The sequence below is a fragment of the Acanthochromis polyacanthus genome, chromosome 13 (genome assembly GCF_021347895.1).
Source record: "Acanthochromis polyacanthus isolate Apoly-LR-REF ecotype Palm Island chromosome 13, KAUST_Apoly_ChrSc, whole genome shotgun sequence".
NCBI classification, from domain to species: Eukaryota; Metazoa; Chordata; class Actinopteri; family Pomacentridae; genus Acanthochromis; species Acanthochromis polyacanthus.
The window spans coordinates 32,102,963-32,128,278 of NC_067125.1; the positions used below are offsets into that span (position 1 = coordinate 32,102,963).

At 40.4% G+C, this 25,316-nt stretch overlaps 1 protein-coding gene across 1 annotated transcript in view; it reads right to left on the reverse strand.

The window, feature by feature from the left end:
- Nucleotides 1-5,720: 5,720 nt before the first annotated feature.
- rtn4rl1b (reticulon 4 receptor-like 1b) overlaps nt 5,721-25,316 on the reverse strand; it is a 143,090-nt gene continuing 123,494 nt past the window's right edge. The window contains exons 2-3 of the mRNA XM_051957984.1: nt 8,941-9,392; nt 5,721-8,515 (exon numbers count right to left, since the gene is read on the reverse strand). Of these exons, the coding sequence (XP_051813944.1) occupies nt 7,628-8,515; nt 8,941-9,392 (1,340 nt within the window). The 3' untranslated portion in view covers nt 5,721-7,627. The remainder of the gene's footprint in view (nt 8,516-8,940; nt 9,393-25,316) is intronic.

The window sequence follows — 25,316 nt, forward strand, 5'->3', positions numbered from 1 at the left end:
GAATTCAAGCTTTGATGGTTTGGAGCTGCTTTGGTGGAACAAGAGGGACTTATGCATTATGAGATGGTTTTAATATTGTGGCTGATCCTAAAAATAAAATTGGGTTCAACAAGTGACTGACTGGAATCTGGAAACACAATGACAAATGCGAATGAACATTAAACCTGACAATCGCATAGCCTTTAAGCAAACCTCCAAATTAGTTTCACATATTTAAATTAGGAAGCTTCGGCCTTGGGTGTGCATATTACCAATCCATCTTCATTTTAGCTCACACGTGGCTCTTATCTCTTCCATCGCAGCATCTGTTTTGCCCGACCAGCTCACATCTCTGATGCATAAAACTGACTTTTGAACATACACAAGCTCTTACATGCTACGTAATACTTCTGACTCTGTGAAGCAGGAGAGAGAATGCAAATATGCACCATTCAAGGCATGAGAATGTTGCCAAAATCAAATCTAAAGCAGACGGGAAATGTGGCAGATTGATTAAAAAAAAGGGCTTTTTTGAAGATGCTCCACTTCTGAAAGTGGGCATTTGAACTGTGATTCAGAAGTGGTGCAGCTGGAAAGCAACTGCAGTCAGCCTCCAATCAAATGGATCAATCTGGAAATGCTGTTTTTTCCCCTTACAAACTTGATTGTTTGACCATTTGTATTCCTGCCTTGTTGGCTCTTTGTTCTAGCAGTGGTGCTGTGCTCCCAAATCCCAGCCACTGCTTCAGTCAGTACAAAATGTTCATAACCAGTAAAAATAATGGCAAAATAGTCCCATGCGGACCAGAAATGCTCTTTTGAGCTGTTTCCAAAAGCTCAGGTCTCTCCCTAAGTCAAGCCAGGGCCTCCACAGAGCACACAACAGTCAGAATTCACCACTGTAAAATCAGCAATATGACTCATGAAAAGTAGCACTCGACTCCAAGCAGCCTCTCCTCCGCCTGCCAACAAAAAATAATTTAACCTAGATGTATTGTCATGGAGAAACGTGCCATGCCGACTTTCAGTAATTTTTCTGCATCTTCCATCTGACTGGAGGTCAAACAAGAGAGGATTAGCAAGCCTTTAATCCACACAGGTGGTGGTGGGGCGGCCTTGGGCTGCTCCAGTCCTCTTGGTTTTAGTATGCAGGCTGGTTGGTTCGGAGAATTGGAGCACACCACCGCTCTGGGGGGATTTTAGGCTAAATAAATAGACAAAATAAAAGAGCTGGAATAAGAAAGAGTTTTACGGAGAAAGAGGTTATATTAGCTTTGTGATTGAGCAGGGAGAGTGGGACTCGGAGAAGGAGAGGGAACGGAGAGCAACACTAGGTGCAAGTGTTGTGGCATTTTTTGTGGTGTTTCGGCTCTTAATTATCACATCCCCTAGTGTGCCGTCTCTCTTCCCAGCTCACCCACTTTCTTCATCTCCTTTTCAATTTTCTAATTGCATGATTTTAATTAAAGCCACACAGCAGTGACAGCGAGTCAATTAAAAGCCAAGAAATGGGCACAGATAGTCAAAGCCTGCATATTTTTTGGGGGAGCCAGGTGCTATTTCTAACTTGTTTTTCGGTTTTATCCACAATGGTGTCAAGCCTTAGGATGAATCAACAAGCTGCCTCCCTCCTGCATAAATACATGAAGTGAAATCTCACATGCTGGTGCCACATTAGGCCCCATAGTGTTTTTTTGGTGATGTGTAATAAGGGATTTGTGGTGCTTATGTTTTGCATCTGCATGCATGATATATTTATAGGAAGAAGACTCCTGGAGTGCTGTGAAATAACACACACACACCTCTTTTATTTATTTTTCACAGTTTCTTTGCTTTTTTTCTCCCAATTCATTTCTTCTCGCTTTCATTATCGAGGTATCGCGTTTGGTTTTGCTCCCTTTGTGTGTCGTTTCCTTTCCCGTGAATCCCAGCCAGTTCCCCTCCTTCTAACTGCTCAATTACTGATGTACTGTAGCCTCCCGCTCCCTCTCTCACCGCTTCCCTCATTTTCTTAATGATTCTGCATTCCACATTTTAGAACTTATTTCTCCTCATCCCATCTTTTAATTATGCAGCAGCATTTTGGCTCTGGCTTCTAACGATACAGTCAGTGTCCTACCTGCTTTCATACGGAGAATCTTCCAGCTGAATTGGGCCTCGACTGTATGTTGACTGCTCCTAGATTTCCTTTGCGCTGAGACAATTACAATTACGTCCCTGCCTTTGATGTGCTTTCCAAATAAGTGGGTCAACTCAGATGAGAGTATCTGCGAGTCAGATACTAATTTACCCCAAAGTTGAGGAAAATCAAACAATTCTGTGTAGAACTCTCCACTGACATGAAATCGCTGGCTGGAAATGCTCGCCACAGTTCTTACTGCCCAAGTTCTGAGCGCTGATTATTTTCAGATCTTGTCTGAATTCATCAGTACACTGGATGCAATGTCACTTGCTTTGAAAAAGCTTTGAGATTTCCTGTGATTACCTGATTGAAGCATGCAATAATGAAGTAACGTCTATTTTTCTACTGAGTTAATTCTGGCAAATGAGGACATCTCAAGTACAAATGTTGACTATGATGATTTAGTTTTTGAAATATGAACAGATTTTCCAAAAGTTATCCTCAAGGTGGATAATTATCACATTACCTCAACCTCACTAGCTTTTTCAAACTTTCCAATCACACTTTGTAGTTGCCCACAGCAAAAACAACTTGATAAGCTGTTACAGTGGTGCCAAGCTGTGGAGACAATAAAACAGGTGATCCATGAGACTTTCTGGTGTTGGATGTGAATATCATCCTCAGTCTTTCTCCAACATAAACAACTCTGATGTCTTCGCATTTCATCTTCTGACCTGTTTATATCCAACGTTGATGGCCAGCTTGTCCGTCTCGGTGTCGTCAGATAATCGTCGATAAATGTATTGCGGTTCATTTTTTCAAAACCCCTAAATGGGGAAAAAATCAATTTGAGATGTCCAAGTGCTGTCCTGCTATACCCACCCCAACCCCTTCTGCTATCCCCCACCCCCCTCATCCCCACTCTCGCCCCAACTGGTCGAGGCAGATGGCTCACTCATAGGGAATCCAAAGGCATCTTTGGATTGATGGGGTCTCTGCTCTCTGTTTAAAATTCGTAAAGCTTGCTAATACTAAGGGTTGTAAGATGATATTTGTTGTGAATTTGCACTATATAAGTGAAACTGAATTGAATTACATTAAAAAATGGTAGCTAAATGATAGCTAGATATAGATAAATACATGGATGGATGGACAGACAGACAGATGATTTTTTTCACTAACCCTAACCCTTGTTTTTCTCATTTTGATGTTTAAATAAAAGGAATTTGGGGAAAACTAAATTAGACAGTTCTTTGAACACACTTCATCTTTTTGATTTAAAATTACAAAGCAAAAAGCAAGGACAGTGTTCGATTGATGTTTTGTTTCATTATTCTGTCACTCAAAACGGTGTTAATGTTTTTGGGTTTGACACAAAGAACAGAACTTTTTGATTTGTGTCGATGTGATAGTACCCAGATTACCCTGATACTTGGAACATGTAGTCAGTTTTTAGACGTGAGCACACATCTTTCGACGGCATAAAAGGCTGGGCTGATATTTTGGAAATGCTGCAACTGTATTTGAAGAGTTCATTTGCAAAAACGGGTAACTCCGTTTTCAGAAAACTAATTTTTTTATTGTTTACTTGAGATAATAATAATAACACTAACAATTTATTTTTTCTCTATTTTGTTATGTATTTTTCTGCTGAGTCAAATCCACTCAACTTCAATTCGATTTATATTATCTCAAGTAAACAATTAAAAAAAAAGTTTTCTGAAAATTGATCAAAACGGAGTTATCTATTTTTGCAAATGAACTCTTCATTTACTTTTTTGCCACGCGTGAGATGCAACGATCAATACCACTGCCATGTAGATGAAAAGATCTATATGGTAAATGTAAACATATGACCTGCAGTAAAAATGGAAACTTGTCTGATTCTGTCTCCATGTAACACAATTTGTCTTTAATTAAAGAGCCTTCATCTGTGATCAGACATGTCTTATTATGTATCCCAGATTCAGTGTGATAACAAGTGGATGTGTGAAATTGTAGCCCATGATGCTGTTTTAAGACCAGAAAATGTCAAAAGTGAGCTTCTATGTTCAAGCAGTGCAGTTTAACGACCAGTTTTCCAGACAGTTTGACTTTTAACATTCAAACTTAACTCCTTAAAATGAATTCCATTTAAAAGATTCTAACAAAGAACGGCTTCTGTGGGCATTAGAAAGCTTGTCTTGTATTACACTACAGTCCGTGTGCAGCATAACATTTACATAAACATGTGCAATGTTCCATCTGCCCAAGCTAAAAACACAGCAGATAATGAAAATAGGAATGTAATCACCGATTTATGCAATTCTAAGCACGTCACTTGACTAACATCATGGTTTCCCCCCTTTTTTTTCTTCAAAATTACAGTGATGGATGTTTACGTGCATGTGAACAAGCTTGTTAGAAAATCCACACCCCATCAGCTCCAGAAAATAGTTACAAATGAATGCAGAGATGCCTCATTTTTTTCCCTAGTTTATCATTTAAACTTCTCACTCGGGTCATTCAAACATGAACATGGAAAAGAGAAAAATCCTTTATAGCTGACTTTGCGCTTGATTGTTATTCATGAGTCTGACTTGGAGTCCAGAAAAATCTACATACCCACAGTACGTTTGGATGCATTTGGCTCCATTTAAACAAAGATTTGGAAATGAGAAGAACTAATTTAACTGTGTGCATCATCATCAAAGCTGCAAAAAGTGGCAGAATTCTGAATGTGGGTTCAGGCTAAAGCAGCACTGTGGTAAAATTTAGCGTGATCAAATCTGGTGTACCTCTTTCATTCAGTTTAGTGATCTTCTTTCCGTTTAAGCAACCAAAAAGAGGTCCTTTAGTGACCTATATGAAGGAAGCAGAGAAAAGGTAAAGCTATTAGACATTCATTTATGTGTTTAAATGAGCTGGGAAAGAGGTGACAACTGGTGTTAGTGCTGAGCAGAGGAGCATCAAATACCAGATGCCAGACCTGCTATCAATTTAAATATAATTACACAGAAATCCCATCCATGCATACAACCACTCCTTCTGTGCTCATTTATCACTGAGCAAAAATTGAAAAAAAAAGTTAAATCGAACACTTACTTGTGGATCAATTTCTATCACGGTGAGAGGAATTTAGAGAGGAAATAGAATTTATGTTCTAAAGGCCCATTAATAATAATAATAGCCTGGAATATCTACAGATTCCATGTGACACTTTCATTAATATCCTTGGTGCTTTTAAATGATTTATTGAACTGCAATGTATCACACCACAGACTGCATGGCACCTTTGCGTTTTCTTTTTTCCCTCTCAGGCAGGAACTTATTTCATGTACTTGTACATGTTGCTGATAAAAAAGGTTAATATTTGCTCAAATCCTTGATGTGTACAGGAAGAGGAGATCCATTTGTTAGTGGTTAGATATAGTTTAGGCTGCAGCGTCTGATCAGGGGAGACAGATTGCAAAGTACAGCAAAGATAGAGGGGTAAACAGGAAAAGGAGGGGGGGCTAAATTTGCTGACAGAATCAATTTCTGCTTTAAATGAATCAAAAAAGAGAGGAGTGCAACAAAAAGGGGATCGAAGAAACAACAAGCCTTATGTGCGGCAATAAACAGAGGCAGACTGCACCGGTAGACATAAGAAGATATAGATTTTAATATCTTTATAAACATTTTTGTACTGTTGTTCTCTGATGATAACTTACTGAACAATTTTATTATGGCAAAGAAAAAAACATGGGTAGGCATACAGTAGAACAAGAAATCGGGTGGTGAGGAGTTGTGCATTGACAAATAAAAGTTTCTAAAAATATAACATGAAAAATACGTAAAATAAACAAATCACCAGAAAATCAGAAATCGAAGCGCTCCTCCCGACAGGAGGAGCAGAAAACCCTGTTATCATCATTGATGTCACTGATATTGTTTTTCTCATAGTAATACAGTAAATGATTAATATCAGCACTGCAAGAAGTCCTCTTGTCTCCACTGGTACAGTTCACATCATTGATACAAACACAATTGTATCAGTACATTTAAGGGAGGCACAAAAGCTCCAGAAGTACAGCAAGATGTCCCGTAATAGTCCATCCAAGAGTCAGCATTTTACCGCATCCTTTATCACCTCAGAAGCGATTGTCTTGGTCTTAGATGCCCACATCCTTAGACAATCGCATCAGTTAATAAAGAGGCATCATTCTTGCTGCATTACCCCAGTTTTGCCATACTCTGTTCAGATTGTTCGTTATTGAGTCATTTAAGGTACATTTTTTTTCAAGAGTCTTGCTCTCTTTTGAAGTTCGGTGATTGAGAAAAAAATCTGTTCCTCACATTCTCAGTGAGGGCAGGAAGTTCTCACCGAGGAGGGATCAGTTCAACACAACCTCACCAGGAAATTGAGAAACCCCCACCCCACATGACCACTGACCTCTAAGGCTCCTGTTGGCCCCTTGCAGCAGGGAATCCATCTGTAGGTCCGTTTTGTGTCTTAAAAAATCAAATGAACAACATCTGACACGAGATATAGACAGACTTCTTCAATATTCACAGCTTTATCTCCCACAGACGTACATTGTTTCCCAAGCAAATCAAAGTAGCGGATGGCAGTCATCATCTTGAAACAATTAGCAGCTTAATCTTCAGTTGCACAGAAGGAGTGAAGTGGTGTGAATGAAGATGTCAGAAAGAGTTGTGTGCAGAAAGACTGTTAGGCAGAAGGTATAGTACCTGAAAAAAGCCAGCATTATATAGAGAGTAGGTGTTAGAATTTGTTACGGCCTCATACGGTGTATGAGCTCACTGCTTGTTCTTTTTATGGCCTTAAAACATCTGCGGCTATAGATTTTCACTCTGCAGTGAGAATGGCAAATTGCTGTGTCTGTTATTGACTGACAGTTTATTGCCATGCTCACCTCTTTATTTATTAGAAACACAACCAATTGTTTGGACATGTTGTTTGCAAAGGATGCAACAGGACAGGATGAGATCAAGATAAGACTTACACTGGAGGCCTCACAGGTTCATCGACTTTTCATTCATACCTTCTTAATAACAAACTCCAAATTAAAGCTCAGTGGCGCACGTGAAGACCTACCTCATTTGTTTCAGAGTCAACTAGCTAGCAAGTTACCTCGCTTTCTCTGTCATCTCTTAATCTTTTGCTCTCTTTTTTTCACCAAATTTTGGTTATCTGAGCTCCAGCTAAGTGACAAACAAAAGGAAACAAAAATAGATAAGACACCAAGATGTACGGTGATGAAATCATACTGGCATTGGCAGTGCAAGCTTGGTCTGCATTCACCGTTTGTCTTTCTCAGTCCCTCTGATTCCTGTGCTGTGAGTCTTTCTCTTGTAGATGTTTTATGCTTTGATACCTGTTTCAGTCTGAACAGTAAAGCTCCCTACACGACATTTACACATATAATCACACTCACGCACATAATTAAAAGACACCCAGGCCTTGTAGTGCAGGAGCAAGAGAGGGTCTGAGGGCTGTGTTTTTTTCTTTCTGTGATTAGCATTTGCTAAGCCCTCTGAAGGTCAACGGAGAATGTAGTCAATATTTGTCACTATCAAGGTCACAAAGAGGGCATAGACATATAGTAAGGACTGGGATAAGGTTGCCCTATTGTTGGCTTGCTGGACCCCACTAGGGGGGCGAACAGTGGTCCGGGGATTGCACTTGTGCTTCCTCCGTGTGACCGTGCCATCTGGGGACGTGTGGTCATGTTTTCCCCCCTCTGTGAAATCTGGGGAGGAATCCTCCTTGTCTGCCATGACCTCTTTCGAGTGGTGAACCTCATTGTCACCCTTCCCCTTGCTCACCCTGTTGCGAGGCTTTGTGCAGTTCCGAGAACGGCCGGGCCTCGACGGGTGAACTATGTGGGTCTGCCCTCCAGAGCCCACTGCTACTCCACGATTCGGATTCACTGTGCCAGATAAATTGTTAGTCTGGGCTCTGGACTCAGAGTTAGGGACAGTTGGCGAACAGTTGGGGAAGTCCTCCTTGCGGAGCTCTTTGAGGTCTTTCCCAACCATATCAGGAGGCGCCTGGCAACCCACTGAAGATGTCGAACCTCGGAAACGTTTCAACCATTCCCATAGTGACAAGGCCTTACAGTCACATGACCAAGGGTTGTCGTTGAGGCGTAGGTACTCCAGGGCGGGCAGCTGGTCCAGGCACTGTCCGGACAGCTCTATCAGGGAATTGTTGAACAGGTAAAGGGTGGTGAGACGTTTCAGGTCATGGAAGGCCAAACGGTCTACCCACTCTAGTTGGTTTTGGTGCAGAAGCAAACGGTCCAAAGCTCGAAGACCTCTGAAGGTATTCTGATTCAGGCTCCACAGACGGTTCCCATGCAGGAAGAGGTGGCTCAGGTTGTGGAGATCCATAAATATGTCATCTTGCAGGAACTTCAGATGGTTATCCTGAAGAGATACAGAGAGTGCAATTACAACAGTCCAGCATTTTTGGAATGTGTTACTGTAATTTTTCCTTATGACTACATACTACTGAAAAAATTTGTAAATCAACATTATGCACACAGTGTGTCATGTTCAGACTATTGTTCAAACATGGGAACAAATCAAATACTATTCCTGTGATCATCTGTTGTCATCTGTGTCTTGTACACAAGTGGAGCATTGTAAAAAAAATTACTTTAAGATTAGCTTGTTGCTTAGTTGAAGCACCACAGTCACAAGGAATGAACAGAGTAACATTTATTCTGCACCAGAGTTTAGGATAAAGCTGTGTAAATTGTGCTTGGATGACTTTAGGTATGTTAGTTTAATTTAAGCTTTTAGACGAGTCTTAGTGGAGACATAATAAAACAGATTGTGCAAAGGTGTACCTGCAAGTAGAGATACTGTAGACTTCTGAGGCCTTGGAAGATGTTATTTGGAAGTGAACTGAGCCCACAGCGGTACAGGTGAAGCGAGCTGAGCCGAGTCAACCCGTGAAAGGTGTCTTCAGCCAAGGAGCGCAGGTGGTGGTTGTCTCCCAGATCCAACTCCTCCAGCAACGTAAAGCCATGGAAGGTGGAGGGCTCGATGTACGTGATATTGTTGAAGTAGATCCAGAGCGTGACGGTGTTGGTACTGAAGTGGCCCCGTAGTAAGCGGTGGATTTTATTGTACTGTAAGAAGATGCGTTCACTATCAGGAGGGATGCCTTCAGGAACTGACAAAAAGTTGTGGGATTGACAGGAGACCGTGCTGGGTGCAGCGTAGCAGATACAGTGATGGGGGCAGGACCAGGAAAGCTCGAGCCCACAGAGAACCAGCAGGAACTCCAGCCCACAGCCTGCAGAGAGCAAGAAAGAAAAAGCAAGAATGAAATACCTGCAAAGTTTGGATTTGACATTTAGACTCAGTTCCTTCCAGAATTCAAAAGGTTGAATTCTATGCTTTGAATCTGTGAGGTTGTATTTGCATCTAAAGCTAATGTGAGTATACTAACATGCTCACATGAAGGTGGAACAGTGCAACTTTTAATGTTTGCATGCTAACATTTGCTCTTTTGCACTTAAAGTACAGTGGACGCAAATGAGACTGTCTGGAAGTAGTTTTGTAAATTATCAAAGCTGGAGGTGCTTGAAGAAAGCAACAGATTATAAAATTCATTCGAGTTAATCCTCTGGACCTTGAACATATGTAGCAAATTTTATGGTAGTCTGTTCATTTAAATAATAAATTCTAAAAATGAACATCATGGTAAGTATTGAAATCAAACAATATTGGCCTAGAAACAACACAGGATCCACAGAAAACTGATTTTGAAATGAATCCATTATCTGATTCTGTGCCAACCAAGCACATGCATCGCTCATCAGGACTCCATTTTGTGCTTTGTTTTCACAAAGCGGCGACATTGTCTCGCTGATTGTTTCGACTCATGGCACAGAACGCGCTGCACATATGGACCTTCTCGCTCACAGTTTACATCCCCAATTCACTAAGTGTGTTTAGGCCCCACAATGAGGAGTCTGTTGAAGACAGCAAACAATAACACCTGCTCCACTGAGTCACAAGATGTCTCAGTGAAGCTGACTGGATCCCTGGTGCCACACTCTTGTCTGATTCAACACATGCAGCTATTTCAAAAATTTCACCCTTTCCAATCCTCTGCCACCTTCAGGAGATGTGCTATTAAGAGTCCAAACCCTTCCCTGAGTCCATTGGCATTTTTTTGCAGGGAGTGGAGGCTGTGATCAGTCCGTTTGTGTTGTTAAATGGGACGTGCAATGCTTATTTAAACTCGTAGTAAGCTGCTCTGAGGCGCTTTCTGATCAGTGACATGATTCCCCAGATCCTTGAAAAGGGAAATGTGACTTAGCCACAGTCTCATCTAAAATGAGCACAACTCAGAGCCCATCATGAAAGTTCCATCTGGCAACTCCTGGCTGTCTCCCACTCAATTTATTATTCACAGCATAGTGAAGGCTTGATTCACTGCCTCTAATCGATATGCCTCTGTTGCCTTTTAACTCACCCTATAATCCTGGGTCTTTTATGCCGGGAAATTCAGGAGCAGAATTACTCTCCACCAAGAGACAAGCCTATTTACCTGAATGTATTTTCTTGCCAAACTGTGGCTAAGCTGTGACATTCAGCGTCTGACTCCACTGACCTTTAACAGTAATTCTCTGTGTCTAGTTGCAGAGCTGGAGCAGGGAGCTGTGTGCCACCTGAACAGGAGTGTGCTCTCTCGGGCACGGATCTAATCCTATTTGTTAAGCCCTGCCACTGGGCAACAATAGAAATGCATGCATCCTCCCAAACCAGAAATGTGCTCAGTAAATGAGGTGATTCTTCACGGTTGAACACTGTCAAAAGGTTGAATGTGAGTGTGTGCTCATGTGTGCTGGTATGCAGGTGAATATGTTGTGTTAGTGAAACTATGACATGCCACGAGAGAGCTCCAAAAGGCCTTATCTTTATTTAGGCCTGTGATTTCACTGTCATGACCCGCATTAGGACATGGATTCTCTAGCATATTACCAGCTGTATCCAGATTTGTCATGCCATCACGACCAAACAACAAAGATGTTTCACTATTTTGTCGCTCCGCAGGTGTTTTTTTGTTTTTTTTTATCTCAATCTTTCTCCCTGCTTGCCATTTCCATGAAGATGTATCAAGCATTGCACCTGCTGACAGAGTAAATAGGTGAAAATGTCTTGCATTGCTCTTGGGAAATAAAGGTTTTGCTTTATTTATCAGACAAATAGGACGAGACACAGTGAATTTTCCAGCTGCTCTTTGAGGTAAATTTGCATTAAGCAGCATCCGCCAGGTACTAGAGAAGCAGCCTCCTATTCATTTAATTTGGTTTGGTTCACATTTTGTCAGTGTAATGACCCTCACTGAAGAAGCACGCCGTAGAAGCAAAACAAAACAAATGTAATCAGTTTTATTTTTGCTTTTATATTTATATTGAGGTTAGATTTCAATCATCTCTTTTAACAGGAATTCATCCAAGAGATTCCATTATTCATAAAACTGATCTTCTCACTCCAGTAATTATTTTTTTGAGGCCCTAAACTATTTCCATTAACACCTCACTTCATGCATGTCTTCAACAGAATTAGGGAGCAGATTTCTAACAGGAAAATTATCTGAGCAGGCGACAGACAGACAGTGATAAGCATGATACGGGAGGAAAGCGAGGCACTGAGAATGTAGATGCTGCCTCGATAGTGAGACAATTTGAATCAGTGATCTGCTAATCATATTGGACACATAAGGATGCGCCTCCTCTCCTCTCACTCGCCACAGCTTGTCAGGACAAAGTAATAGATTCTTTACGCTGCTGAATTTGTTCCTCTAAAATGGCTGTTATTTTTTAAACACTTTGTCAAATGCTGTACCTGTATTCGCTGTGAAAAACATTACAGGGGGAGGAAAAAATCATGGCAGGTGCAGTTTTCTGCTCTTTTCCTTCCCTTACAGCATTCTTTTTATAACTTCACCTGCGATGAGGCAACAAGGACACATGATGTGGATGCTCTTTAGATGTAAAAAAAAAATCTCATGCACTCTCTTCTATGTGCAGATTGCGAGTCAAAGGAGCATAAAGCACCTATTTCCTTGTTTTCAGACACTCTTACAGCTGGCATAACATGCACTTCCACTGGAGACCCAAATACCTGCCAGCTCACTGATTTCAGCCCCGCATGCTTTTGCACCACTAAACACTACATTAAGTACAGATGTTGCCATAAATGTGCATCACCCAACATAACACCACATAAAAGGGGTTTACTGCATGTATATATGGACACTCTCAAGCATTAAAACACGCACCAGGTTTAGGAATAAATGAGGCCGATCGTGTCAGTGTGACAAGCATAAAAAGGCTGACTGATTCCTGCTTATACAGCTTTGAATAGACAGACTGGTTTTCAGCACATGGTAAAATCTGTATTAAAGTGGAAATGCTGTCCTTAAATGAAAATGTAAGAAATTAATGTGTGTCATAACTGCATTGTATGCGCACACAATAAGCCATTCAGCTCAGATTGTATTATATAAATAGCTTTGGACATGACGGAGCATATATATGCCAATAGTGCCTATTGGAATTTGGCAGAATAAAGGAGAGGCTCTGAAAGAGAGATAATGTGTTTTTGGAAAGGAAAAGGCGCCGCTATTTCTGCGAGGAGTCTGGCCCGCGTATTAACACTCTCCTCATAAGTCTTGCACCTCCAAGTTTCTCCCCGCGAAGTTTCCCATCACCGATTTCCCTTCCCGACTGACGACAGAAACGACTGATATCTCTTCACATGGAGAATCACGTTTGACCCCACGACCCCATCATCACCGAGTTCCGTTTTTTTCATTTCGGGGGTGTAGAAATGGAAATAGATAAATAAATGAATAAAACAAAATGGTGCGGGTCCCCTGACAGACAATGAGAAGTGACTGTGTGGAATATCAATGAAACATAGTTCACACTATTTGCCCTCATGAATAACACATCTCTGCTAATAGGAGAGAAATGGTACGTTTGTAAAGCTGCGTGACTCTGCCCATCATTAGACTGGACAAACTCAATTTCCTGTGTCTCTCCGAAGACCCCGATAAGCACCCTGGTGTTTTCGCTCCCACTATTGGCTGCTTGTAAATAATGTCTCGACTCACTCCACATTGAAAAGGTGTTTGCAATCATGCTCATGCACACAGTGGTAGAGCAATATATTAGATTATTGATTAAATGGGCCCATTCTTCTGAGGGGCATGGCTTAAAACTCCTCTGACAAATAGTGTTATTATTTGTCCATGGAGCTGTGGATAACTATATATTATGCTCTGTATTGTTCTAGAAAATGTTTTGTGTCACAATGCTGATTTGTATCTGTTTCTTTATGACACAAAAATATCTGTATTTGGATTCATGCTGCAAGCGCCATAACAGAAGTTCAGTCAGAAGTTCACCAAGTTTACCGATGATCATCAGGATTCCGTCACTTTCTGTGCTACATGGTTGCCTATTGCCATTTATTCAAAAAAATATGCACAAGTGTAAGTGAATCTCCTGATAAAAATGGCCTGCTATGTGCTATTTATCTAAATATATTCAGTGATTAATGTAATTTCTAAAAATTTGGCCACATCTTCTGAAACTATAGAGGAAGGTTTAAACAGGTTTTAGCTTTGATTCCTTTGCATGTGTTTTTGGAGGCTGTAAATCTGATGACAGGAGGCCCAGATCAGTGTAAATCATGCATTTTCCTAGCAATTCAGGCAGTATTGCCAAGTCATGTAAGGTGCCAGACTTCTATGTGAGCGCATGTGGTAAAGAAAAAAAGCATATTAACTGTTAACCAATTTGGATTCTGATCACATTGCCACATGAATACCTGGTTGGATATAAACAGATAAGGAACATACACTGTAACAGACCTGGAAAAATCAAACAATATTAATAAGACTCCTAAGACTATAATAAAACTTCATGTCAATAAATGACAATCGCATAATCACATATAAAATCATTTTCTGTATATATGAGTTTATATCTGTTGTGGTTCGACAGCCAGCTGAACAATGCGACTGTGAATAAAACAGCAGCTCCTGACATTTACAGAGTGGGTTTGTGATTACATATTTATTTTAATTAGCAAGGTTGGAACGAAAGCACATTTGCAAGCGTTTATTCTTAAAGGACAAATAAGCGGCAATAATGATACAAAAATTATACTTCAACTCGAGTTATTTCTCATTAGCATTTTTAAAGAATTTCTCTGTTGACTTGTTAAAAATACTGATTACTGCCATTATTTTCTGACTGAACAGCAAAGTCACACATGAGCACCCCTGCCAACAGCTGTGACCATCAGCATTTGTCTGGGAATATTATTTTTTCTTTTTTTTTCTTTTTTTTTTTTTACAGTTGACTGCAGAATGTTATAGATTTTGTCTCATTTGCCATTCCCCGGCCGCACTGCAGGCGATATTGCCTCATAAGGTTGCCTGACTATTCTTCTAGTGAATGAAAGGAAAATGGGCGAGAATAATGACAATGCTGAGATCTTTCAGAAATGCGGCAGAATAAAACTATTTCAGAAATGCACTGCGGTGCTATGATGTTCTTCTGGTGCAGAGGCATCAGGAAACCGAGTGACTGCTCAGTGTTTCTATCTGTAGTGGAGCAACATCGTACCTGGTCTCACTTCTTATCACATGTTGGCACACTACAAATCCATTATCGCACTGAGCTGATAGTGTAATTACTGTATGCTGTTCAGTGAATATACAAAATAATAATAGTATCTTCCATTTACTTTTCGCTGTTTGCTTATCTCCATCTCATTTCTTGTGCTTAATATACAGTAGATTTGATCAGTGAGATGAGTCAGCTTTCACCATAATCCACCTCATCACACAGCGTCACAAAATGCATTAATACTTTTGACTGTCGGGTTATTATAAATATACTCAAAGACTCAAATTATAATGCACTTCAGATCAGCAGGGCTTTTTTTTTGTTGATTTACATTCGTTTGTTCCGTTCCATGCTTCATTCCTGTGATTTGTCCTGTGCGTATCGGCACAGCGTGTGCTGCGAAACTGTAAACTGTCAACGCTCTTCAACGGTGTCACCACTCCCTGCACATTAATTATTATTTGATCGCTCTTCTGTCAGTCTGGCTTCCTTTCAAGGGACAGAATGGCTTCATGTTTCTGACTGCAGCCTTGCCAAGGCACAAGAACAGTAAGAGTAAAGGGAGCAGGTGAAAGCTGAAGCCCAGTCACATAGCAGGATGGCATGGAGAGTCATGCCAAGTCACGTCAGGGTTAAAGAGACCACTGTGTTTCCCGAAGCGGCAGCCTCCAGGGAGGAAGAAAGAAGCCAACGAGTGGTGCCAGAAGCTGCACTTCCTTGAATGGCCAGTTGAGACTGGCTCCAAAAGTGAGTCAATCCTCATAGACCTCCATGTTAAAATGCAAAATTTTACTGCAAAAATAAACATAATTACAGTCTGATACAAAACAGTTTTTTGTCTTTATAGCTATTTCCTCCATTATGACAACTGTATGGGGATGATTGTTTTTTTTTGTTTTGTTTTGTATTTTACATAATTTACCTATTTCAGTTGCATAAAGGCTTGAAGTTTTACATAATTAAGGGTGCTTTGAGTGACAGAGTGCCTCAGCTCCACCTGTTAACTCATTTTTGACTAGTCAGGCACTCTGGAAGCCAGAGCCACAACATTCAATTCGATCACCACCGTTTAGGAAACCTGTGGGTGATGTCAAGGGAGGGTTTGTCCATCTTTACATACAGTCAACGTTGCACATTATTGATATTTATGACCTAAGTGGTATATTAGCGCTCCAGCTGTTTAATATTGTTAGTAGCGGTGGCTCCTCAGGCAATGGACCTTGACAAATCTCTTTAGATTTGAAATGGACAAAGTGAGAGAATAAGAATAACTGCTGAATGAATAATAAGTTTACATAGAGCACAGTGGCACTTAGCAGAGCAGACAGTTCCAACTGAGGATCTTATTGGTTATATACTCAACAGGCAAGCACATAAAAGGAAGCCAGCAAAGCAGAGGGAAGTTAAACATAAAAAAAGGCACAGATGATCTGAGTGACAGCGGTGTTTCTCAGGTGGAGCATTCGCAGGCCCTAAAAATAACTCCTCCAAACAAGCAGCACCATATGGAGCATGTACGGAATAAAGAGGAAGATGTGTAGAGAGTGCTCAAGTGAATAAATGTCATTTATTCCAAAGATGGAGTCTGAAAATGCTGAGGATCCAGGCAGAGAGGAGACATAGCTGGTGGCTGAGCTATCCACAGATGTTTAATACCGACATTTTAATTAACAGACTTAAGTGCTAATTCCATTTGCATACATTCAGAGACACATCTGTACCTGCTGCTCTTTTCGTGCATTCAGAGCAGGTTGTTGAACGTTTGATAGAAACGTTCAACCCTGCATGCACATGGATGCATATGCACACATACATACAAAATGCACACAAGTCATGTACAAATGATCCCAGACATACCAGCCAAGCTGCTGCTGTAGGGAGCGCCACTATCGGCCACCAACTACGTTCATTCATTAAGACAGCACAAAGCCAAATGATTTAAATATATCGCACTCCCTGTGGCGGTGTTGCACCGCACTGGCCAAAATAAACTAATGGTTCAGCCAAACCTTTATAAATCATCCAAAGTGTATCCATATGTAGTTCATATATTGTTGTTCTATTAAAATGATAGAGAACATTTATAATGCAGTTCCCATTGGTGGAGTGGCTCATAATTATCGTTCCTATTGATGACCTGCAGCTCTCAAAGTTGTTTAGGGGCTTTAACTTAAGCCAATTATACTCAGATTCTTACTACAATATATAGCGGATTCCAGTGAAATTAGTTTGTGAATGAAAGGGCAACTCTACACGTATCACACAAATGAGACTCCAGAGGGATAACAGGCCACTTTCCTAATTATGAAGATTTCTGTAACAAGAGTCTTCATGAATCACACTTGAGCAATTTGCTTTGAATGACACTTGTAAAAGTCAAGCAAAGTTGCCTCCAGGGTACACTGGGCTCCAAAGCCATTCATAGTGATAGAATCATGAATGAGAGTCAATCAACCAACTAGGTTGTTTGTTTAACAGCAGATTTATTAGTATTCTTGGCTCTTCACAGAGTTGTGATTCTTAAAAGTTCTGTTCTAAGTTGGAATAGTCTTTTTACCATGTGTACAGCAATAACAAACGGAGGACAAAATAATAAGTGATGTGATAAGGTAATGCTTAGCTGTTAAGTTGTCATTTTATAGCAGGGCCAACCCCATTTAATATACTCTTAAGACTTTCACAAAGGACTCTGATCATACAGACTAACATTCTGTCTTCTGTGCTTGATATCCGAGTTGCACTGTGCTTTGCAGAGTTTTTAGCTGATTTTATCGCTTTGAGCAGCTGACTGGACGGTTGTCAGCCTGCCTTGCTGGTCCAGGCACTGCGTCTTGTTCAATCATGTGCATGTATGTCAATGACAGACTGCTGCACAGCCGATCATTGAATATCTTTGTCACACTGACAGCTGAGTTGTGCTGATGATGTGTGACAATGAGCAGACAGAGGGAGGGAAAAGAAAGTATCTCGGACAATCAGATACCATAGCGACTCTTCCTTACTTAATAGAAGCAGTAAAGGCAGAAGGAGGAAATCTGTGGGAGGCTGTTGGAGGATGCACATGGGAAAACATGTCTGAAGGACTGCTACTGTGGTTGCTCTATGAACCAGAGGACCTGGTTACAAGCCTTGTGTCAACAAGCATCTGTCCGATGAAGAATCTGAGCAAGACATTGAATCATTATGAGCTCCAGGGCTGCTGCTCTTTAACTGACCCTGTGCTTTCATGTGTATGTAGAAGGGGCCAAGCAAAGTATTGAAATTTCCCCACGGAGTCAATAAATTAACAGAGTGTCTTGGAAAGCGAGGCAGAATGGCCGCTGTAGGGCTGCAGCCAAAGGTAGAAATGATTTATTCTTCCTTTTGGGATTCCTACAGCAACGGAAAAATATAATAAGCTATTATTTATAACATTCCAATCAGTGTAATAGCATGCTGATGTACCCTACAATTTTTCTCAATCTGCCCTGTGTTTTTATCTCCGTGCCCTTCATTTCACATACGTACCTGTCAGCTGAAACACTATAATCCTTGCGCGGATGGCCCGAGAGCAGTTTACTGCATGATTTAACAATGTCCATGTGCTAACATGAATAATTTCATTTCATCACCGGTAATTTTAAATTCAATTTGTTTTAGCTCCGGAGCAGTTCCAGTGTTGCTGCATAGTTTGAGAGTAAATGTTGCTCAGTGCTTTGTTAATTCTGAGACACGCTTTTCCTAGTTTCGACAGTCTTCGTTCCACCATCTCATTTTCAAAATTCCTTTAATTTTTTTTTTACATCAAACACTGTTGTGAGTCATACTTGAAACCTGATAAAAATTGCATCATGTTGACACGTGTAAATATTACAATCACTAACCTTGTAGACACACATTCTGCCTACAGTGAATGCCACTAAAAGCATTTTTTAGACAAAGGATTTAGAAGTTGCATAGGTGTCCTTTGCAACCATCAGGTCAGTATATATCTGCATAGAGGGGATGGCATTTTCCAGTTCACTGCTCTCCACCTCCTGGTAGCCCCCTTACATGTTTCTTTTAAAACAAACTGTAAGGTACCTTCCTCCTGCAGCAGCTGCCTCATTGCATACAAACCTCATGCGCCCTAGATTCAACAGATCAATTATTCATAGCAGGTGAGAGTTTGGTGCTCCATGTACGTAATGGCACACACACCCACACCTGCGCACACACACACATCTAGGGAGTTTCAGCAATCTCAACTAATGGCTTCAAAGAGGCAAAGGAAAATGTGAAATCAAGCAGAAAAGCGTGCAAAGGAACAGCAATGTATTGTGGCTCATTAGTTCAAGAGATAGTCAGATGACCGAAGAATGGAGAGGACTCGCTGGATAGAAAACAGAACTGAAAGACAACCTCGGGGGAGGACGTAACACACAGTACAGACAAGAGAGAGGCTTATACTGTGTATAGTGTTACATAGATCTACTCACACGGTGTCTAAATGCATGGACATGAGCTCACTAAATAAAGGAACACTCCATCAAAATTCTATCTCTCCAGTGTCATATGAGGATGTGGATTTACAAAAGTACATGGCTAGCTTAAACCTGGTGAACCAGCTTAAAACATTTCAGAACAATTACAAGAACCTGTCAAACAACTTCTGCACCACAATCCACGTTGCTGTTAACCTTCTGAAATACTCCTGTCACATTTTTTCTTGCTGTGAGCTTTTCATTGTGATATAGTCCTACACCTCTATGGAAACAGTGCGGCCATGGCTAGAAGTGAAGAGCACTCTGTCTTCTGACAAACAATTTCTGTGCAGTATTACACAGTTATTATGCCATATATCATAAAAATGTTATAGAAAAAAGTTTAATTTCTTTGAACAAAAATTGAAAAAACATGGAAACAACAAGTGCACATTGCTCTTACCAAAACTAGAAATGAAGGACGGCTCTACATACTATATCTATCGTATTAGTCATATTTTTAGTTTGTTTCAATACTCAGCGCTCATGTACTTTGTGTAAACACGGCATGCATTTCAACCCAGTTCAGCTGAGTAGTTTTGGTATACCATAAGAAGTAGTTTTAATCATAAACAGCTTCTCTACTGTGCTGAGTGTTTGTTTATTGACAAAATTTGGTTAGTGCAAACTGTTTGGTTCTGGCAAATCTTTAAATTAGCCGAGAAGAATTAAGTGATTTTGATTATCATTATTTTAAGCTTAGATTTAGTTAGTTTGCCTCGTGAAATGCCACATCGCACATGACTAGTTTAAAATTCAATGATTCGTTCTGATTTTTACAATTTCTTGCTCTAATAATGGTGTAATTTTAGCATTTACAGACCCTTGCAACCAATTACACCTACAATACATTACTAAATATGCTTCTTTGGTGTTTTGAAGCTATGATGAGACAATTGCACGTCATTAATGTATTTATTTATGTGGAGAAATTATGAATTGTCTTTAACATGCAGCATATTGATTGCTGATAATGCTGCAGAAATGGTTTAGGAAGTTTGTTTTTGACAAGTTTAGTTTGTCCTATTGACTCTGATTTGCTTTTAGTTTGTATAATTGCTGTGAATTATTTGGCGACCGATGCTGCCATTGTTGAATGGTTAAGCTACAAGCTTTTTAGCACCACATTTGTCTCTTTGAGCAGCGACATTTCCCACTAATTAACAAAGTGTGCATGGATATAGATTCTGAATTCTGCATTCAAGTCCATTTCTTGAAGGTTTACACTCTGAAGCAGCAGTTCCATTACAGCACAGTGAAATTCTCTTTTCATATATACCCATGTTGCGGTCAGATTGCAGGGTCAGCTGTGAGGAGGTCCCCATGGAGCAGACAGGGCTAAGAGTCTTGCTCAGAGCCCAGCAGTGGCAGCCTGGCGGTGCTTGGACTTGAACCCCCAACCTTCAAATCAGTAACCCAGAGCCTCAACTGCTGCCCATTTAAAGCAGCCGATTGGAAAAAAGCCTTGTCAGGTTGAAAACTACAGCATGTGTTTGTGTGTGTTTTCTTCACAAAGACAGGGGAGCGAGAAAAGAAAACACAGCCGAATACAAAAGAGCCGAATAAAGGAGCGGAAAGCGGGGGGAAGATGGGAAGTGGAAGACCTTGATCTTAAGAGAGTAATCCCTTTTCATTAAGTGTAGTTTTTCAGACCCTGAGAGCTTCACCATTGATCTCTGTGTAATGTCAATTCATTAATGTACTAGGCCCCTACAGGGCTTATCAACTTGAAGGCCTCCAATACGCTTTCCCAAAAAACACACTTTATTTACATTTACTGTAACTTTTTCTTACAAAGAGAGAGGTGGAAAAAACACAGCATCTAATCAAATTTAGATTGGTTCCTGCTGATTGGATTCTATCTCAGTCTTTCCATTTATAAAAAAAAAATTCCCACCAGACTGTCCTCATTCAGCCTGTCTTTGGTTTCATATAATGTAGCTCCACCTGAGGATGATAACTTATCATCATTTCATTCGCTCAATTCTCTGCCGTGTATTAGAGTCGCCCTTGAGTCCCTGTTGTGTCTCCATCTCACAAGCGCACACATACCTGCCTGTTTACGGAGTCTGCACACACCTTTGCAAAGTCGCCTCAATTTAAAGTCCAAACAATGATAATTCAGGAGTTACATTTCTAAAAATGGATAAGTTAATTACTGTTTCTCTTTACGACCCGCACTCCGCAAATTATTTACTCCTCTCCTCCCTCATGCCATGTCCCCCCTGCTGTTTAATTGATTCTGCTGTTGTTTCACAAAACTACAAAGCAGGAGGCTTTCGCTGGATAAAACACAGTCACTGTCTGGTTGTGATTAAAGGAACCCTGGTCTGGCCGTTAGAGATACTATAGCAGCTTATGGGATTTAGGAAGTCACTGAAAAGCACAACACCAAACCAAAGATTCACTTCAAAGTGTCCCATCGCCAAAACCTTAAAAAGCGTTCGACGAAATAAATTTCTTACTACTTTACCCAGATGCGTCTGAAGAGGAATCTGTGGATCATAAAAAAAAAAAATCATTTTTCACAAGACATTCTGTTGTTTTATCGTGTCATGAGAGCTGCTGCTTTTGCCACAACTCTGCCATTTGAAGTTTCTATTTTTCCTTTCCTCCTCTCTCCATTGTAAACCTGAAACCTCTGGAGGCAAACCACACAAACTACTCAGCTTTGTGAGTGCTTTCCCCTCCCTCTCAGCTGCTTGTCTGCATGCAACTACCACTCACTAGTGAGTGCTCCCAATCCTCTCTCTCCTCATAAAGCCAAATGCCTTGCTGCAGACGTTCCACAGATAAGTGGTTTATTTTTTCCCTCCCTCCTGCACAGCGATGGCCTGAGACTAATTTTCGTTGCATGTAATGACTTGGTCCCTTGAACTCGCTTGACGTACTGTATGACCAAAAAGAGAGCCTTCCTCTGAATATTGCAGCACAGTCATAAACAGCAATGATATTCAGATGAGCAGCTGCAAAAGAAGTTGTCAGCCTCGATCTGGGTTCGTATGGTCGGATGATGAAACATGATTCCCTCCAGCCACTTTCCCACCATCTCTCCTTGAAGACGGATAACGAGAAGTAAAGTCAAGGACAGAGAGGCAGAAGCAGTGAGGGGTTTGTTTACACAAGAAATAGCAAGTGTGGTGTTTCAAAGATGGAGGGAGAGGCAGAGAAAAGAAGGGAGGAGAGACAAAGAAAGAGATAAAGAAACAGTAAGGCAGGGGAAATGATGGTTACCAAGCTGAATTAAGCCAATTTTTACTTTTAATTAGTATCTGAGGAAGCAATGAAATTATATTAAGTGGTGTTCACTCTTTAAAGTTAGTATAGAAATACAATACTTACATGTGAATACTAGACATATTTGCATTAGTAGAAAACAAGATAAAAGACATAATTTAAGTTTCTGGCAAAACAAAAATGTGACAAATATCATACAACCTGCTGGCAGTTGCATATTGCTTTAATAACAATCACCAAAATTACACCATTTATCAGAGCCAGAAATGGTGAAAGCAGAAAGAATTGTTCGATTTTTAGAAATTCCGACAGCTTTTGTGATACTGACTGCCGACTTGGTGTTCTGTTTGAAAATGTAACCAAATCCAAGCTTAAAAGCGTGATATTTTCTCCAAATTCCCTTTATTTTTTGTTTCCACCTATAATCGCCTGACAAAATTTGACTTTGGTTGAACTGCAGGCTGTGTTTACCCAGAGCAGAAAGGAAACAAGTCAGAACATTTAAAATATAAGTAGTAAAATATGTATAGTAACAAGGAAATCTCACTTACTTTTAAATTTATATTATTTATAACTGTCAAAAGAGGAGTGCTGCTTCCATAGAGGTGTAAGACTTTATACTGGAATGCAAAATGAGCCCATAGTGAGCAAAAATGTGTCAGGAGCAAAGAACGCCCGTGGAGCAGGGTTAAAATATGTCATTTGTATTTTCTTGAGGTAAATAGCTGTGTACTGGGTGTTACCACTGCCCTGCTTTTAACGACGATAAAAAAATCTCTCTTTTTTTGGAGCTTTCAAAGAGAAAAAAAATCATCCAGTCCGATGGCAATAAAAAAATAGGACCTGAACTTTGTGGTTCAGATTGATTTGTTGCTATTCACAAAAATACCCCAGTGACATAGAGTTTGATAGAAAATGTTTAGCTCAGTCGTACTCCTCTAAGCTTCTTGTTGCCAGGATGCAAAAAAAAAAAAAAAAAGAAAATTCCCATCATCCTGCTGGGCTTGAACCTCAGCTTTTCTCACAGTAGCACAGTTCATGCTCCCACTGAATCAACCACATTATAGCCAAAGACAACAACAACATGCTTCATCGAGTGGACACCGACAAGAACTCTGAGCCGTTTAGCACCAAGCAGACAATTCCAAGTGACGGATTATCTGAACGCCATGAGCAACACTAAACTGAGAAACACAGACACTGACTGAGTGACCGGAGTCTGGCCACTGAGGCTGGTGGACATCCGAGAGAAAACACACGGTTTTGTCTGCCAACAGCAAGAGACGGAAAAAGAGCAGCACATTGTGCTCTGCAGCCTGTTTAAAAACCTAAAAAAGCTAACTAAAGATCCAAACAAAGTGTTGACTTTACATTCAATTATATCTCACTGTATCTTTATTCTACTGATATTAGTGATATTAGTTTTTACAGTGGGGATATTTTAGAGAGTAAATTCATACATGCAAAGCCTCCACATGCAGTGTATATACAAGAAGCTTCTAATGCATTTTCAAGCAGTAGTATTTATTTTATAGTAATGGAGTTTTGCACATCATACAGTCTATATCCTTGATGCCAATAAAGCAAATTTGAATGTGAGATGCTAATAAATGGGAGACAAAGTGAGAAAAGAGAGAAATACGAGTAAAAGAGAAATCCTAAGCCTCCAGAAGTAAAGAAAAAAAAACTGAATAAGTTAAAGATTACTCTTTTAGTTTTTGTGTGCAACGCAGGACTCCTTCACAGCAGACTGCCCAAGCCTCATAAAGCACCCCTGCCTTGCATATCTCCCCACTGGGGCTATTATCTTCACACCTCTCTGCCCTCACCACCACAGATGTTACCTCCTCACCGTGTCACCCTCTCTCACCCACCTATTCTGCTCTTCCCTCAGGCGGCATTGTTGGTTTGGGCCGTTTCAGAGGTTAAACTGGGCCCCAGTCAACCATGGGAAGCTGTAATGGCAAAAGCCCAAACTCAAATATGCCAAGTTTGCCAAAGTGATTCTTTCTGTTGAACTCACACTGTTGACAAAACAGCAAACTTGATGTGCACATGGCACTTTAAAAAAAAAAAGATTAAAATGGACTTTGCAAAGAGTGAAAGACTTGGACAATCATTATGTGCAAGAAATGTGTCTTGATTTGAACTTAAATCCAGCAGTCGTACTAAACAAAGTGGGCCCACCTGCACCAGTGAGTGTCCTTCAATACAACCTTTGTTACCCACAACCTCTGAAGTGAAGTCACATCAAGTTTGGGCAACTAAAAGGCCAAACCTCGCAATACTCAGTATTCTTGTTACTGTAAATAAATCCCATTAAAGGACAGAAAACAACAATGAAAGGGTATTGTTTGCCTCGCTTATTCCTCTGTGGCATGACCTCTATTGCTGTCCAAACACCATTAAAATCACATAATTTAGCTGCACTCTTATACTGTGTTCCTTCATTACCATAAACATTGGCACTGTGGTTTATTCTTGAGTCAGCCCAACGTGCCGTCCTGCTGCAGTAAACGCTCACTTCGAGCTGCAGTTGTATTTTAATCTGAAAATAGTCCCAGAAAAATATCCACATTTATCCCTGTTTGAGTAAAATGTAGTGAGACTGCAGCACCCACGTGTTTTAGGAAATTAGTGAGACTTTTTAAAGAATGAAACTGTACAATATTTACTACCTGTTTCAAGGTCTTCAATAATGAATGAGCTTTGGACTGAGTGCCGCCATCAGAGTCAGAAAGTATCACCTTGGGACAAACACAACACAGTGTTGGTTTGGTTTATTTATGGGACTCACTGTCATTCTTATTGGAAAAAAAGTCT